Source organism: Penicillium digitatum, chromosome 3, assembly GCF_016767815.1.
Source record: "Penicillium digitatum chromosome 3, complete sequence".
In the NCBI taxonomy this organism is placed as follows: Eukaryota; Fungi; Ascomycota; class Eurotiomycetes; order Eurotiales; family Aspergillaceae; genus Penicillium; species Penicillium digitatum.
In genome coordinates, this window is record NC_089386.1 from 371,081 (window position 1) to 385,717 (window position 14,637).

General features: G+C 49.6%; 5 protein-coding genes across 5 annotated transcripts; 3 read left to right on the forward strand and 2 right to left on the reverse strand.

The window, feature by feature from the left end:
• Window positions 1-89: 89 nt before the first annotated feature.
• Window positions 90-2,752, forward strand: Pdw03_7705 (Nup85 Nucleoporin family protein; the record flags this gene model as incomplete). Its single annotated transcript, XM_014677368.2, has 2 exons — window positions 90-257; window positions 623-2,752. The coding sequence occupies 2 exons, from the start codon at window positions 90-92 to the stop codon at window positions 2,750-2,752; spliced, it is 2,298 nt and encodes a 765-aa protein (XP_014532854.2).
• Window positions 2,753-3,229: 477 nt separating this feature from the next.
• On the reverse strand, window positions 3,230-4,568 carry Pdw03_7706 (Methyltransferase-16, putative; the record flags this gene model as incomplete). The annotated part of the gene is made up of 4 exons (XM_014677369.1): window positions 3,230-3,351; window positions 3,415-3,550; window positions 3,601-4,155; window positions 4,335-4,568. 4 exons carry the CDS (start codon window positions 4,566-4,568, stop codon window positions 3,230-3,232), a joined length of 1,047 nt encoding a protein of 348 aa, XP_014532855.1.
• Window positions 4,569-4,848: 280 nt separating this feature from the next.
• Pdw03_7707 (40S ribosomal protein eS24) lies at window positions 4,849-5,558 on the forward strand (the record flags this gene model as incomplete). Its single annotated transcript, XM_014677370.1, has 3 exons — window positions 4,849-4,925; window positions 5,150-5,397; window positions 5,482-5,558. The coding sequence occupies 3 exons, from the start codon at window positions 4,849-4,851 to the stop codon at window positions 5,556-5,558; spliced, it is 402 nt and encodes a 133-aa protein (XP_014532856.1).
• Window positions 5,559-8,723: 3,165 nt separating this feature from the next.
• Pdw03_7708 (Fungal transcriptional regulatory protein, N-terminal) lies at window positions 8,724-10,250 on the reverse strand (the record flags this gene model as incomplete). The annotated part of the gene is made up of 3 exons (XM_014677372.2): window positions 8,724-9,887; window positions 9,955-10,062; window positions 10,113-10,250. 3 exons carry the CDS (start codon window positions 10,248-10,250, stop codon window positions 8,724-8,726), a joined length of 1,410 nt encoding a protein of 469 aa, XP_014532858.2.
• A 2,640-nt stretch (window positions 10,251-12,890) lies between these two features.
• On the forward strand, window positions 12,891-14,397 carry Pdw03_7709 (Nucleotide-binding, alpha-beta plait; the record flags this gene model as incomplete). The annotated part of the gene is made up of 4 exons (XM_066101747.1): window positions 12,891-12,970; window positions 13,043-13,743; window positions 13,794-13,990; window positions 14,050-14,397. 4 exons carry the CDS (start codon window positions 12,891-12,893, stop codon window positions 14,395-14,397), a joined length of 1,326 nt encoding a protein of 441 aa, XP_065956830.1.
• Window positions 14,398-14,637: the final 240 nt, after the last annotated feature.

The following is a 14,637-nucleotide window of genomic DNA, read 5'->3' on the forward strand; positions in this document are numbered from 1 at the left end:
GTGATAGTCTACGAAACCTCGAAGCTTCAAGGTTTTCTGATGATAAGGCCTCTCCACACACTCAGCTCCCCCTAGGGGCCACATTCTTAATGGATCCTCCACATAGCGCTGAGATCATCAGCATTCCTACCCATTCAAGCGCTTCCACCACCCTGCACTGCTGCTGTGGCCGCAAAGATTGTGCTTTACTCGAGCATAACAATATAGCTCTCGAGGGCTTGGAGAAAGATCTGGAGACTGCTGCTAGACTAGGTCAGGTACGTGTTCTGTAGAGCTCCTCAAAAATGATGTGCCGTTGGTTGAGTATGACAAGACGCCAAGCTGTTACCAGGCTGAGCTATGCATTTTTATTGTTTGATACATCAAATTCCTCTCACAACGCTTTTCACCTTGTTGCTTGTTTTTTAACTTTTCCCCTTTCATTTATCTAATTCGGACTACACATTCTGCATACCTTGTGCAGACCCCACATCATTTAGAACCAGATGGCCTCTCTTGTATCACTATCTCCCGTTCTCTCGCACTATGTTGGCGTCTGTTGGCGTCTGTCATGGCTACATTTCATGACTATGCTGCTACGGTAGCTTGTTGTGAGGCATCGTCACTGACTTTTGCTCTACAGGCCTTGCTCCACCGCCATGAAAGCTACATGGCTGAAGCGGAAGAGGACCGCCATCGGTTGGTCGACAGCATTGACGATCTTGAGCGCGAAAAGCAACAAGTTCAAGCAGAAAATGCGCGTATCATTGAAGAGAATCGCAGTTTATTGGAGCAACTTGACAGTTTGAATCAAGCGGTCGCCGAGTCTGACAACCAAATTAAGTCCCTAACCATTGCGTTGGAGCAGACGGAGTCGGAGTTGCGACGATTGACGGTGGCTGCATCGCGTGCCGCAGAGCTTGAGGCGCAACTAGTTCTTATGGAGGCCGAGCAGTCTAAGCTCCAGGAGAGCCTTGCATCAGTTCGCGAAGACGAGAAATCGGCCGTTCAACGGTGGAGACAAGCAGAAATCACCTTGCGAGGCCTTCATGATCAAGTCGACCGCATTGAGAAAGAAGCACGCGAGGAGAGGGATCGACATACAGACCTCGTTCAACGCATGGAGCGCAAGAGAGCTGTGGAGCGCGAGCTGGACAATGCAGCAGGGCGTCTCAAGGGTGCCGCTGCCGCCTCTGAACTCAACCGCAACGCAGGTGGTACGAACGTGGTCTCTCGCTTCGTCAAGGACATATTGCAAGACAACGCCAATCTGCAAGTCGGGATCATGGAGCTACGCGACATGCTTCAGAGCTCGAATGAAGAAGTTCAAAATCTACGAGAACAGGTCATATCTCATCAGCCGCTCGCCGGCGTGGATAAGGAGGACAATGTACAGCCAAGATCTTCCGCCACGTTGAGTGAGGAGCTACGAGCGAAGGAAGAACAACGCGTGTCTCAGGAATTACACATCCATCATCATTTCCACACACCAAATCCAGCTCCAACTGCAAAGAAAGAGAAAGGCACGCTCAACCGTCGCATGAAAAAGCGCCGCCCTGCTTTGGGGAGCCCAGTAGCAATGTACTCTGTGATGCGGTCCCGGTCCCCCCGAAGAGCCCTTCATCGCTCCCAGTCATCTGGATCCTCGATGTCAACCATTATTTCGCAGCCCTCTGTATCCATCCCACCCCGTTCATCATCCCGCTGCTGGTCCTCACAGTCACATGCTCCGGACTCGGTAGCAAGCTCTCCTCAGTCCGCGTTCCGGACGTCATCGATTTTTGATCGTGTTGAACGTGGCACTGATTTCTCTCAGCCTACCAGCCCGGAAAGCACCGTCTTCTCTTCGCCTTGGATGCAGGCACGGAACCTGAAGGGTCTTGACACACCACACCGGTCAATGGGTGGATTTGAAACCCACAATCCACCTGACGACCTGTCCGCATTTGAGGATGGTTGCTACAGCCGCCAAAACTTCTCGAACCCGGGTGATAATGCCACCAGAGAACCAGATATTCCAGAGGAATCCGAACCATCTACATCGGCGGCATACTTCTCGCCTATGGGTGAGCCACTAACGCCCACCGACGACCTTTTTTCTACGCAAGTACAGCCTTCATCTTTACGCAGATCTTCTTCTCATGATAGCTTGCTCTCTGTCTCCATTGCTGGAATGGACATCCATACACTTACCAGTCGCCACAAGCGAATGGGCGACTGGCATCCCGGCATGCGGATTCCTCGGCGCATCTTATCACCCAGTGTCAAACGACTATCAACACCTCCGGTAATCTCAGCCCCGGCTATCACAGCCCATCGTGCAAAGAGCTCAGAGTATACATCCCAGTCATTGCTTGCTTCCATGGCTGCAGGAAATCAAACCAAGTCCGACACGGTATCTATTCTATCTACAGACAGCTCCAGCATCGACTCAACCTCAACCTCAACCGTTGGGCCTCGCAGGGCTACTTCGTTGGGTCGCCGTATGGGAGGCTGGGTGCTAAGCCGCTGGCGCGAGGCCCCGATCCCATCCGACAATGACACTCAAGATCCGACGGACTCGGCAAAGATGTTTAAGGCATTGTCACCTTCTCCATCTACATCTACGCCCAAACCCGTTGACCTGCTAGCTCCCCGCTTCAGATACCCAGGTGTGAACCAGAAGGGTCCGATAATGGGCTTGCGGCCTCCGCCTCCTGCTCCGATCTCAATTCATGCCGAAAGCATAGACGAAGACTTGTTGCGAGAGAGTCTAGCTGATGATAATCGCTAAGTTCCTCGCAACGTAAATATCTACACACTCATTGTTCTTTTGCGCTTACATTCGTTTCAGTCTCGCGTTTAGAATTCCGTTTTTTTACTTTTGCCTCCTGCTCTCACCGTTTTGTTGCATTTCTTGGATTCCTTGTTTGGAATGGCGCGAGTTGCGATGATACCCATACTTTCACCCCTGGCTTTCAAACTTGTCTAGATGATACAATTTACATTCTTTAGTCCTTTCACAATTTACTTTTGTTTTTCACCGGAATCCTGGAGCTTGGACTTGAGTTCATCGAGTACCTCAATACCATTGAAGTTTTGCTCGTCAAAATGATCGAGTTGAACATTGTAGCCTACAGTTCCCTTAGAGCTGGAAATATACAGTAGGAACAAGGTTCTTGTAATCACTAACTTTTGCATCATTTGCATGATATCACACTCTCTACTCATACTCGTTACCTCGTGATGTAAACGCAGTTCAAGTGACTGCTTATTTCGTGCGTGAAATCCGATACGTCCGGATTGGGATGCTGGTGGAATGGAAGAAACCCGTCTGGTCTTCTGATGGTGTAGACTCGAACGAGAGGGTTTCAACATCGAATGAGTTGGTTTCTATGGATGTTTAGCGCTGTGTGGAATATATCATCAATGCTGTGGGTTGAATTCGAGACTCACCACAAGCATTCAAGAACGTGCGGAAAGTATCCTCATTGCGCAGAGTCGCAGCAATGATAAACTTTTCAATGTGGTAGTTCTCAAAAAGATCCCGCACAGTAGAAAGGAGTAAGGGAACAAGGTCGGTATCATAAATCTAGACATGTGAGCACGAAGACCAAACAAACAGTCCATAAGAACACCCACCAGATCAGCACCGAGGGCAACATCAAACCTCAGCCCAGTCCCCTCCTCGCCCTCATCAGAACCCAACTCAGCGAGATCCCCCTCCCTCACCAACGGAGTCCCCCACTCCCAAACGGCAGGATAAATAGGAATGGACTCGAGTCCCTGCAAATTCTGCCTGACACAATCACGGATGTTATCAATAAGGGCCGGCTCACGATCAGTAACAACAACAGAGCGCACACCAAGATGGCGAGCACAAACAAGCGACAGAAAGCCCGTGCCAGCACCCAACTCAATAACGCGCTTACCACGCACAAGAGCCTCGCCCGCTGCAGACGCCAGGAACGAACCGAGGTGCAGAGCAGCCTCCCATGTCCGATTTCCAGTAGTTCCAGCGGACAGAATCAGGCCGCGGGATTCAGAAGTGATGACAGTGCGCTGCGGGCAGGTTCCCGTACGGAAAGTTGGCGTTGTATACTTGACTAGCGACAGCTGCTGCGCTTGCTGCAGGGCTGATGGTCTTGGTTGTGAGACTAGTTGGCTCCAGCTTTCCATGAGATCATCGTTGATCTCCTGTGTTCATAGGACGGGGAAGAGGTTAGATAGGTGAAAAATCATGGAATATTAAAAGTGGGATTTGATTTTGCATTGGTGTGAGGTGGATGTACATGGGAATAGAAAAGGAAAAGATAGGGAAGTTTCAAGATGCAAAACGTAAAACAAAAGGATTCAGAACACGTGGGTAAGCATACATCCTCCTCCGGGTTTGTAATAGATTTTTCGATGCGAGAGAGAATCTGTTTCAGCACTCGGCTTCGGTAGCTGTCTGGTGGGATAGGGAAGACAGCTTTTTCGTTGAACATGCGCTCGTATAAGGCTGCTTGCACGGCTGGCTGGACCAGCACAGGGCCTGGTGGGAGAGCCAAGTGCTGAAGCTCGACCAGCTGGAAATATTGCGCCGCTAATTTATCAACAGAATCGGTCATGGTTGTTGAATGAAGATCGTAATGAAATTGATATCACAGGAAATCAATGCGGCAGATGTCATTGGAGCCCGGGCGAGGGCGGATGAGTCAGGAATGAGATAAGCAAGGGTTGATCGGGACCTTGTGCCTCAGGCACCACATTCATTAGTCATTCAGCCTGAGGCAGATAGCTCAAATAGGCTAGCGTCCACCCTAGCCGAGCCCACACCACACGAAAATTGAAAGTTCGACATCCTCAGAGACCCCGTCGACACTTCCTCCATCCAACGCACACACCAAAATGGCCGACTCTCCCGTCACTCTGCGGACTCGCAAGTTCATCCGCAACCCTCTGCTTGCCCGCAAGCAGATGGTCGTGTAAGAACCCCCTTGATTTTCCCCTTCGTTTTGGATCTGTGTGTGGGAAATGCATCGCAGGCGCGCCACATGGAAATTCGACAACCACCCAGCACAAAAAGAAAGAGAAAAAGGAGTACAATCGGAACACGCAATTCGCACACACACACACACACACAGAGACACAGAAACAAGCATCGAAAACCCAGAAAACCCCGATCTGACATCTTTTCGCGAATATCTAGGGACGTCCTCCACCCCAACCGCCCCAACGTCTCCAAGGACGAGCTCCGTGAGAAGCTGGCCGATCTGTACAAGTCCAACAAGGACCAGGTCTCCGTCTTCGGTTTCCGCACACAGTACGGTGGTGGTAAGAGCACCGGCTTCGCTCTGGTCTACGACTCCTCCGAGGCCCTGAAGAAGTTCGAGCCCCACTACCGTCTCGTCCGTATCGGTGCCGCCAGCAAGATCGAGAAGGCTTCCCGCCAGCAGCGTATGTCTTCCTCTACACGGCGATATTCAATCGCAAACACCATGTTGGATCCCCCTTTTTTTAGCTAACCCTTTCTCCCTACAGGCAAGCAACGGAAGAACCGTTCCAAGAAGTTCCGCGGTGTCGCCAAGGTCAAGGGCCCCAAGAAGAGCAAGGATTAAGCGCCTCATCTGTAACTACTCGCACGATTCAACATGGACCGATGATGCGGCATGGCGCGATGGGAAAGATTATGGCGGTGACGGCTTTGGCTCTGGAGTTTCCCACCTGGTTATGGTCTGTCCGGACCCAGGTGCGGTCGGTCGTGTGTGGGGGGAGTGGTTTATCTTCCTTTTCAGCGAACATCAGACTAAAACCCAAAATGATGCCCGTTGAATGGTGAAGATCGTGGACGGATACTCTTTTTTCTTCCTGTGCTTGTTGGAGCTGGTGATTCCCGAGAAAAAAAAATGACCTGGCGATCCCTATGGAAATCTAAAAACAGGGCGTCAGTGTTGTGGTTCTTTGTGTGTATGTTTTTTTTGGGGAGGGGATCATCAGTCTTCGTGAAGACGGCTGGGGTTATGAGAATCCGGGCTTCGGCTGTTTGCCCGGGATGAAATTACATTTTACTTGTTTCTCTTCACTCGGTCTGGCGGTCTTGTAGCTGTACTTGTACGGGGCTTTGTCTGACTCTGGTGTAGTTGGATCCGGGGACAGTAGACTCAAAAGACCCTCTGCGGCGTCGTCTAGGCTCAGTCCATACCACGCCATACCCCCATGTTCTATGCTTCAAATGCGGAGTACATAGTCGACAACACATGTTCAACTTGGAACACTGTAACAATTAGCCCTCTTGTCAATACCAATGCCCCCTATCTCAATACACAAAATCAAGAACCGTGCGTCAAGCCGACATGTACCCAGCAACATTCCACGCCACCTGTTCTATTCTTTCCGAAAAGACAGGGGCATGCTGATCCTGCAAATACTGAGATTTCTTCTCCCAATTCTCCCTTCTTTCATCCACACGTGCATTTTACATTTCCAGCACTGAGGGGGGGGGGGGCAAAGGGAATGAGACGAGTTCGTCTTCTCTGATGTCTTCAACGGCCAGCCAAAGGAAGCCGGCCCTGTATTCTGGGAAGATACACGGTAGTGTCGAGGTGAGATTTATGGCCCAGGGTCGGGATGAGGGTATTCAACTGTCATCGTCTCGACTGTTAACTCTTCCGACTCGGATGTGGTTCTGAGTATAAAATTAAATGTTGTTTGTATGACTGTCGTTCTCCCAGACTCCGTGCATGTTTCCTCGGAAAAAGTGCGCTACATCTCGCCTCAATTCTGGATGAAATTGAAGGAGCTCTAGACTTGGGATTTGGCGGCTGAATACAGCATGAAGTTTGAAGAGTCGGGACGTCATTGTTCGTTTAGTCCGTGCGTTCACGTGGAGCGTTGGTAAGGGGTGTGGTGTCTACGGGTGGAACGTCCATGCCGACAAGTACATGTCATGAGGGTCTACGATCCTGTGAGTCCCAATGCAGGCGTCCATAATGCCTGGATCCTATTCTATTGGGACCAACTGTGGTGGCAAGGCATGGGGGAAAGGAGTGTCCATCAACGGAAACCCTAACTGTGTGAGCGAATGGTCCCCATTTTCAGAAAACAAATTCCAAGTAGATGCAAAGCATGCCAATTCGATGGTTTTTGCATTGCTGGGATATTCATCTTCATCTCGGAAAAGGACATCGTGTAAAAGCCTTGGGTTACATAGGCAAGTTGAAAAAGTTGCCAAGGCGCCAAAGCCCTAATTCAGAGTCAATCTTCGTGTTATAGACCTGCTGAACGTTCCAGCTGACCATTGCCCGAGAAAAACCACTTGTGATTCAATGCAAGGATTTTTCAATAATGGTAACACTTTAACCAGATTTATAGAGTAAGCAAAAGAGATAGCCCGGGAATGTCTACCTACTTGTACAATAATCTACCTGCCAGCATAGCTGAACCAGCGGAAAGCAAACTGTTCCCTTAACTAGTCACTCATCTATCGGAAAATAATTACAAACCAAAACAGATCATGCAGGAACCAACTTCCGAGACTAAACTATCACATCCAATAAAGACCTCGAGCTGGGAGGGGGCGGTGCAAGGATCGCTTGTACAATGGGGCAGATTTTACAAGAACAAATTCGTTTTCCCTCAAAATGTTCCCAAGATTCCCTGTTTCTACAAGAAAATACCAAATCCCAATTCCACGTGGATGTATGCTGTTCGGGATACTGGTCGTCTGACTAAATGTCAGAGACATCTCTACTACCGTGGGATTTCTAGCAGTCAAGTACCCGGACATATCCATAGCAAGGTTGCATACGGCATGGCCGACTGGATCATCGTATCACTGCATCCGAGTTCAGGGCGGAAGTCAGGAGTTCGCTGATCTGTAGATTTGCGTGCTACTTTCTGGTTAATTGGAAGGATCCTGGTGCTGGTCTGGAGGGGCAGGCACATGGCTAGCCCTCGTCCTTGATTTTCAGTATGAGAATGGATGGGGATGTTGTTTTATTGTATGTATTGTGGTCTTGGAGGATGCGGTCGTGAATTGGGAGGTTGCACTTGAGTGCTGAGGGAAAATTGAGATACTCGAGTAAGGGCAGATGGATTAGACACATTAAAAGATATTCCTTAGCTAGGCCGTACAAGGCAATTAAGAAACATCCGCCACGCTTTGAGGAATAGGTAGAAGATGGAAGACTAGAATGAACAAGTTCTCCCAAGTCATTGTCTGGTTAAGACACAGACATCACATTTCACAGGTAGACTAGAGAGTTATCGGAACGAGAGAAATAAGACATTCCACCAAAGACTAAAGACAGATGGCGTGAAAAAAAAAAACCAAAAAAACGCAGGATTTTGGAAACAGACATAGAGCCACACAGATTTAAATCACTGCCACTCTGGGGTAGGAGGGAGTAATCTAGGACGGATGTGACAGGATGGGCACCGCATCAACGTCCCTTGGGTGTCATTTCTTTTGGATGAATATAAGCAGACAGACATGGATGAACGAGCAATACAATCAGAACAGAACAGAATAAACACCAACTAACCAAAGCGACGAACCCCCCTAAAAAACCAAAACTGACATAAGAAAGACAATACATGGGCAGAACAAAGGCAGAACAAAGGCAGAACAAAGGCAGAATAAAGGCAAATGTAAACAGCCTTGATGTGGGTATCTCTTTTGTGTATCCTGTGGGGAAAAAAAGAAACCAAGCAAGAGACCGACCAGGAAAGAGAAATGAGAACAGGGTATGTTCCATGCGACACCAAGCCATCTTGAAGTCAATTCAATACGCCCCCTGATGACCCAAAGGCGAAACAGGCGAGCGATGGAGATGATCAACCGACCGCCCATAATCCGACAAACCATCAGCCAAAAAACCATACGGCAGAGCAACCGTCGAGTCGACATGTCGAACACGCGTGTAGGGCAACCCATTCACAAGCGTCGGCGTCGAGCAGCGCACCTCACTCTCAACAACACCCCTAGACTTCCGGCGCTCATTGCCCGCATGCGAATACACATCGGGCGCGCAGTCAGAAGTCAGCGCGAGCAGACGCTGCCCGGCGTTGGTATCGCGCAAAAACGTACGTCCTAGACGTGCATTTGCTGTGTGGTACTCGCCCACGAGAGTGTTCTCTATCGGGTCCAGAGCTGGGTAAAGGGGGTTGGTAGCAGAGGAGGCCATGGATGATGAGGACGAGGCTGCGGGGAGCGGGGAGGGGTCTTCGGATGTAGACATGGGGATGTACCCGAAGACAAGGTCGGATGTTCCGTCTTCCAAGTCGTTGGACTTGATGCGTGAGGAGGGGCTAATGTTGTAGAGACCATTGCTGGGGACGGCGGGCATGACGACTGGGCGGCCATCTGGGATTGTTGCGTACCGCGAGTTCCAGCCCTTGGGATCAGCGGCTAGGGTCATACCCGAGAGGCCGTCGGGGAGAGTTGAGAGGGTGATGTTTGATTGGGGCTGGCTTCGACAGGTTGGGGGTGTTGGGAGGGTGCGGTCTACGGCGTCTGTGTAGGTCGTCATGGCTCCTGTTGACTGAGGCATTCCGGCGGACATGCCTTGGCCGGGAAGGACAAAGCTGTATGCAGCTTGGTTCAGGTTGCTATGTTCTTCGAAGAATTCGCCGTTTGTGGTTCTGCCGGTAAGATCCCAGGCGCGGTTACCCCACGCGGTGCCATAGTCGAGCACTGCTCCCAAATTGCTGGACATCATATACCCGGGTGATGTCTGGCCGTGGTAGTTGGCTGACTGGTCATCATAGGAGTGATCCATGCCGACGGGATGCCGTGAGAAGTTGGACTGGATCTCCAGTTCATACTCGTCTCGCTGGTAGGGAGCCCGCATTTGAGGGGAGCCCATGAGGATGGATCTTCCCTGACTCTTGGTTGCATAGAGTCTCGCTGCTTCTCTGGCAGCGTCTTCGGGGGCCAAAGAGTTGACCTGGAGAGGAAAAACGAACCACGTCAGTGGGACTCTTTCGCCGTGGATCTTGTGGACTCGGGCTTACTCTGATGTACTGGCATTCGGTAGCTCCAACACTACGGCAACTGGAGCAAGCCAGACCAGTGTTGAGATCCCCGTTGCACTTGATTTTCCTCTTCCGGCACCGGTTGCACTGATAGATGTTAGCAATCCCCGGAGAATCAAGCTGGAGAGAGTCCTTACTGCGACTAGAGCTCGCTTCCTCTGTTTCCGTGGCTTTTCATCTCGCTCTACAACGAGACTTCGCTCCTGCTTTGCCACACGCATTGATCGAGCCATCGAGATGGTCGAGTTACGTTGGGCTTGGTCTAGTCCAGACATATTGTCGTATGTGTGATCCATGTTGAGAGCAATCACCTGTTGCACGATTCAGCAACGTAGAAAAGATCCAAAAGTAACGTTTCCTGTGAATGCCTTCAAGCCACTGTTCATAAGAGGAATGTAAGTAGAAAACGAAAGAGATGCCTCTGGGAAATAGGGCTAGATTTTAAGCCATGTTTTGCTAACAATCGGTGTGATTGCCTTTCCTTTTTTTTTTGGATATTTATAAAATTATCTAAAATATATCGATGTGATTTTTGCCCCCTTTTTTAATTTTTCCTCTGTGTATTCTTCTTCGCTATATGCGTGTTTAGATCCAAGTAGAGAGAGAAGACATACACAGTACATAGACCAAAAGTACCCTGGACCTGGTTTCTGGTTTTTTTTTTTTATTTTTTTTTTCTTTCAATTTCTTATTTCCTATCTTCTCAGTGTTTCGTATTTGTCTTTTCTTTTTTTTCCCCCATTGGAAAAAAACTGATCTGCAAAGTTCCGGATTCCCTCAGTTGCCAGTTGGATACCGAAAGATGTCCGTTTTGAAAAGAGGTTTCACGAGGTAACGTCACACAGACGAGAACAAAGTCCGGTAGTGTTTCAGCCAATTTGAAGGGCTTCCTTTTTTTCCTTTCAGAGATCCAGCACTGGGGGTAGAAAACGGGCAACTGCCGTACTGTTTGCAGAGACACCGCGGAGTATAACCCGAGGTCCGGAAATGTTTGCTCAATAGATCTGCAGGTCAAAATAGTCGGAACTTCGAGGCCTGGAACATTATACTCTATCTTGCAAACGGTAAGAGAAGAGAAATAGGGGAGGGGGGAAACAAACGCCTGTCTCAGGTTGCTTCAAATGTCTCAACAGAGAAAGAGAAGAGAAAAAGAAAATATAGGACTAAACTCTCTCATGGCACCTGTCATTTTGACAAGCGCACGACTTGGCTTCCCCGAGTCAAGCGCGCTAGAAAAAGCCAGGGATCAACGATCTACAAAGAAGGACTTGGGGAGGGTCGATCCTAGTGTTCATGAGCGCTTCTGGTAACTAGATCGAATTGGAAAGGGGGAAAAAGCAAATCAGGTCCATTAAATGAGGAAGGGAGATATAGTACTCAGCCAGTATGTGGGAGCACTTGTGGGACATCCACCAGATCTTGATCATCGATCGACGCTAAGAGACTAGAAAGGGGGAATCTAGAAGTGCCGACTAGGATGCGTGAACTTCTGGGATACTTCCAGGGTTCACAGATTGCTACTGGGAGCTAATGTGGAGAGAAGTGGGTTTGGGGTTACGGTTTGACATGGGCCAAAGAAGAAGGAGTTCTCCAAGATTACCTAGGTAGTATCATAATTCCCCTTCCAACTCATCGTGCACCGAAAGACATCCAGTGTCAGGACACGAGAGACATGGAAAATCCAAATCCGGTGGGGAAGGCAATCAGAGGCAGGGTTTCAAAGACAGATCTAGACTCCTATGCAGTCTCTAGCAGGTCTTTAGACAAGTGACGGCAGTTCAAGGGTTGACTATGCACGACATCCGGGGGGGGGGGGAAGAGAGAATTGCGATTCAAGAGTCAGGAGAAACAAACCCTGGCTACGCCGGCTGACTCTGAGTTGACTCGCCAGGAACACATGTTGGGATTGAGACTGGCTTTCGTTGCAGACGATACGGTGGAGGCAACCCCTGGCTGATGACCGGCTGGAATCGAGAAGGCAAGAGAGGAAGGTTCGCTCAGGATTGATCATATCCCATTCCACGTGTGTGGCTCTTTTTCAAAAAAAAAAAAAAAACAAAGCTAGTATGTGATGATGATAACCCGTTGAATCGTGCTGCAGGAGGCCGGCCGTTACCCCTTCCCAACGTTTCTGTTGTGGAACAGCTCACGGGGGAAGATGGTACTGTCCTAGCAAAGGGGGACCGTGTACCTCCCCGTCAAAGCTGCGAGACGTTGCCATGATCTTAGTGGGGAAAGAGATAGAAGGCGAAACAGTACAACAGGGTGTGGCTTGGTCTCTCCCAGGATTTGGCATCCAGTGACAGTCACTCTCAAACTTCTGTCAAGAAATGATGCTTCTTTTGGCTGGGCCTGCTGCTGCATGAGGGATATAAGCACACAAACAGCTCAAACTTGGAATCCCAGGGTCGATCAAGGCCCTAAATAAGATCCGCTGCACGTCGATCTCAAAAGCGTAAGGTTCTGTCCATAATATCCAACGGGGACATTCGGAAGATATGCAGCTTGATTGACAAACGCCGTTGCACAAGTCTCCCGGGTCGATCATCCGGAGAGCCCTAGAGCTGTTGCGCAGCACGCACCCATCGGTAGATTCGTGGGAAATCTGGTGTGTAAAAAAATAGGGAGAATGGAAGAAAAAAAAAAAAGAAAAGGAAGTAAAAATAAAAGAACAGAAACACAGAGGCTCAGTTCCCTCCGGTTGGGGATCCCCGCGGGCGGTGATTGGTCGAAGCTCCGGTGATCTTCTCGTGCATTTCGCATCTCCCAGACTTTCATTTTCAGCTGTCTCTGTCTCTCTCTTTCTCTCTCTACCTGTCTGTCTCTACCGACCTCTAATTTAGTATCAAAATTAGGGGGTGTCCAATTTTATCGACCAAGCGCTTAATTCGGTGTCACGTACCCGATTCCCCGCCATGAGCGTGCTTTTAGAGACCTCCCTGGGCGATATTGTAATTGACCTGTTGGTCGATGATGCACCCAAGGCGTGTGACAAGTAAGTGGCTCCATTCGTTGGCTTTTACAGTCTGCTGAAATCTGAAACTAAGCTTATTGGGTGTGCTTTTAGCTTCTTGAAGCTATGCAAGCTCAAGTACTACAATTTCTCACCCATCCACAGCGTCCAAAAGAATTTCACCTTCCAGACCGGCGACCCGCTCGGCCCTGATGCACCTGAAAGTGATGGTGGATCGTCAGTTTGGGGTCTGCTGGACGGACCGTCCAAAAGAACCTTTCCTCTCCAGGTGTCGCGCAAGTTGAAACACTTGGAACGCGGCACGGTGAGTATGGCGACGGTACCGGCTAAGAATGACCCCGATCAACGGATAGCCGCCAGTCAATTCATCATTACACTTGGAGAGAATCTAGATTATTTAGATGGCAAGGCCGTGATTTTTGGCAAGGTCGTCGAGGGCTTCGAGGTCCTGGAGAAAATCAATGAATCTTTTATTGACGACCGAGGTCGACCGCTGAAGGATATTCGTATTCGTCACACCACTGTCCTTGATGACCCCTTCGATGACCCGCCGAATCTGGTTGAACCGCCTGAAAGCCCGGTGCCCTCCAAAGCCCAATTGGCCACGGTCAGAATCGCAGACGATGAGGACTTGGATGATGATATGGATGAAGAGGCTATGGATAAGCTACGTCGCGAGCGCGAGGCTCGTGCGCAAGCGCTGACATTGGAAATGGTGGGAGATCTGCCATTCGCCGATGTCAAGCCGCCAGAGAATATTCTTTTTGTTTGCAAGCTCAATCCGGTCACACAGGGTTTGTCGCCTTCCTCTACGGAACTGTAAGATTATGCTAACCAATGCTAGATGAGGATCTGAATCTTATTTTCAGTCGCTTTGGGACGATCTTGTCTTGTGAGGTCATTCGGGACAAGCGCACCGGTGACAGTCTACAATATGCCTTTATTGAATTCGAAGAACAGAAGGACTGTGAACAGGCTTATTTCAAAATGCAGGGTGTCTTGATCGATGACCACCGAATACATGTGGATTTTTCACAAAGTGTAAGAGCCCCTGAGCCTCTCATCACGATTGCCGAGACCTATATGTTAATCCATCCCAGGTATCCAAGTTATCCGAAAGCTGGCGCAATTCTACCGTTACCAAACGCCGAGAGCGAGGTGGATTTGGTGGTGTTGCAGATCTTGAAGCGAAGCGTCAGTACCGAGAGCTGGACGACGCGCCTCTCGATCAGGATGATGCTAGGTACCGGATGATGTTCGACAAAAATAAGAAAAGGGGCGCTCCGTCAGATCGGACTCGCGTTCGTCGAGATCGAGGGAGTCGAAGCCCCCGTCGAGATGGACGGGATCGATACCGCCGTCGATCCTATAGCCGGAGCCCACAACGGGATTCACGAGGAGATTCACGGAGAGAAAGAGGCCGTTACGAGAACCGTGAACGACGATAGTATTCAAAGATCCCCTATTCTCCAAACTAAAGACGTGCTCTGAACATATCCACACTTCGCCCCCTTACCGTAGCAACAAGCCAAGGCCCCGCTTGGACCAGTGGCATAACTTCCAGTGGGCAGGTCTCACTCAGCGCTAGCCACTTTTTATGGACAGCTCGTTATTATTCGCCTCTGCAGATCCCTAAAAATAAATAGGAGCCCACTAGGTGCTCGTAGTCCGAGATGGATTAGCCAACT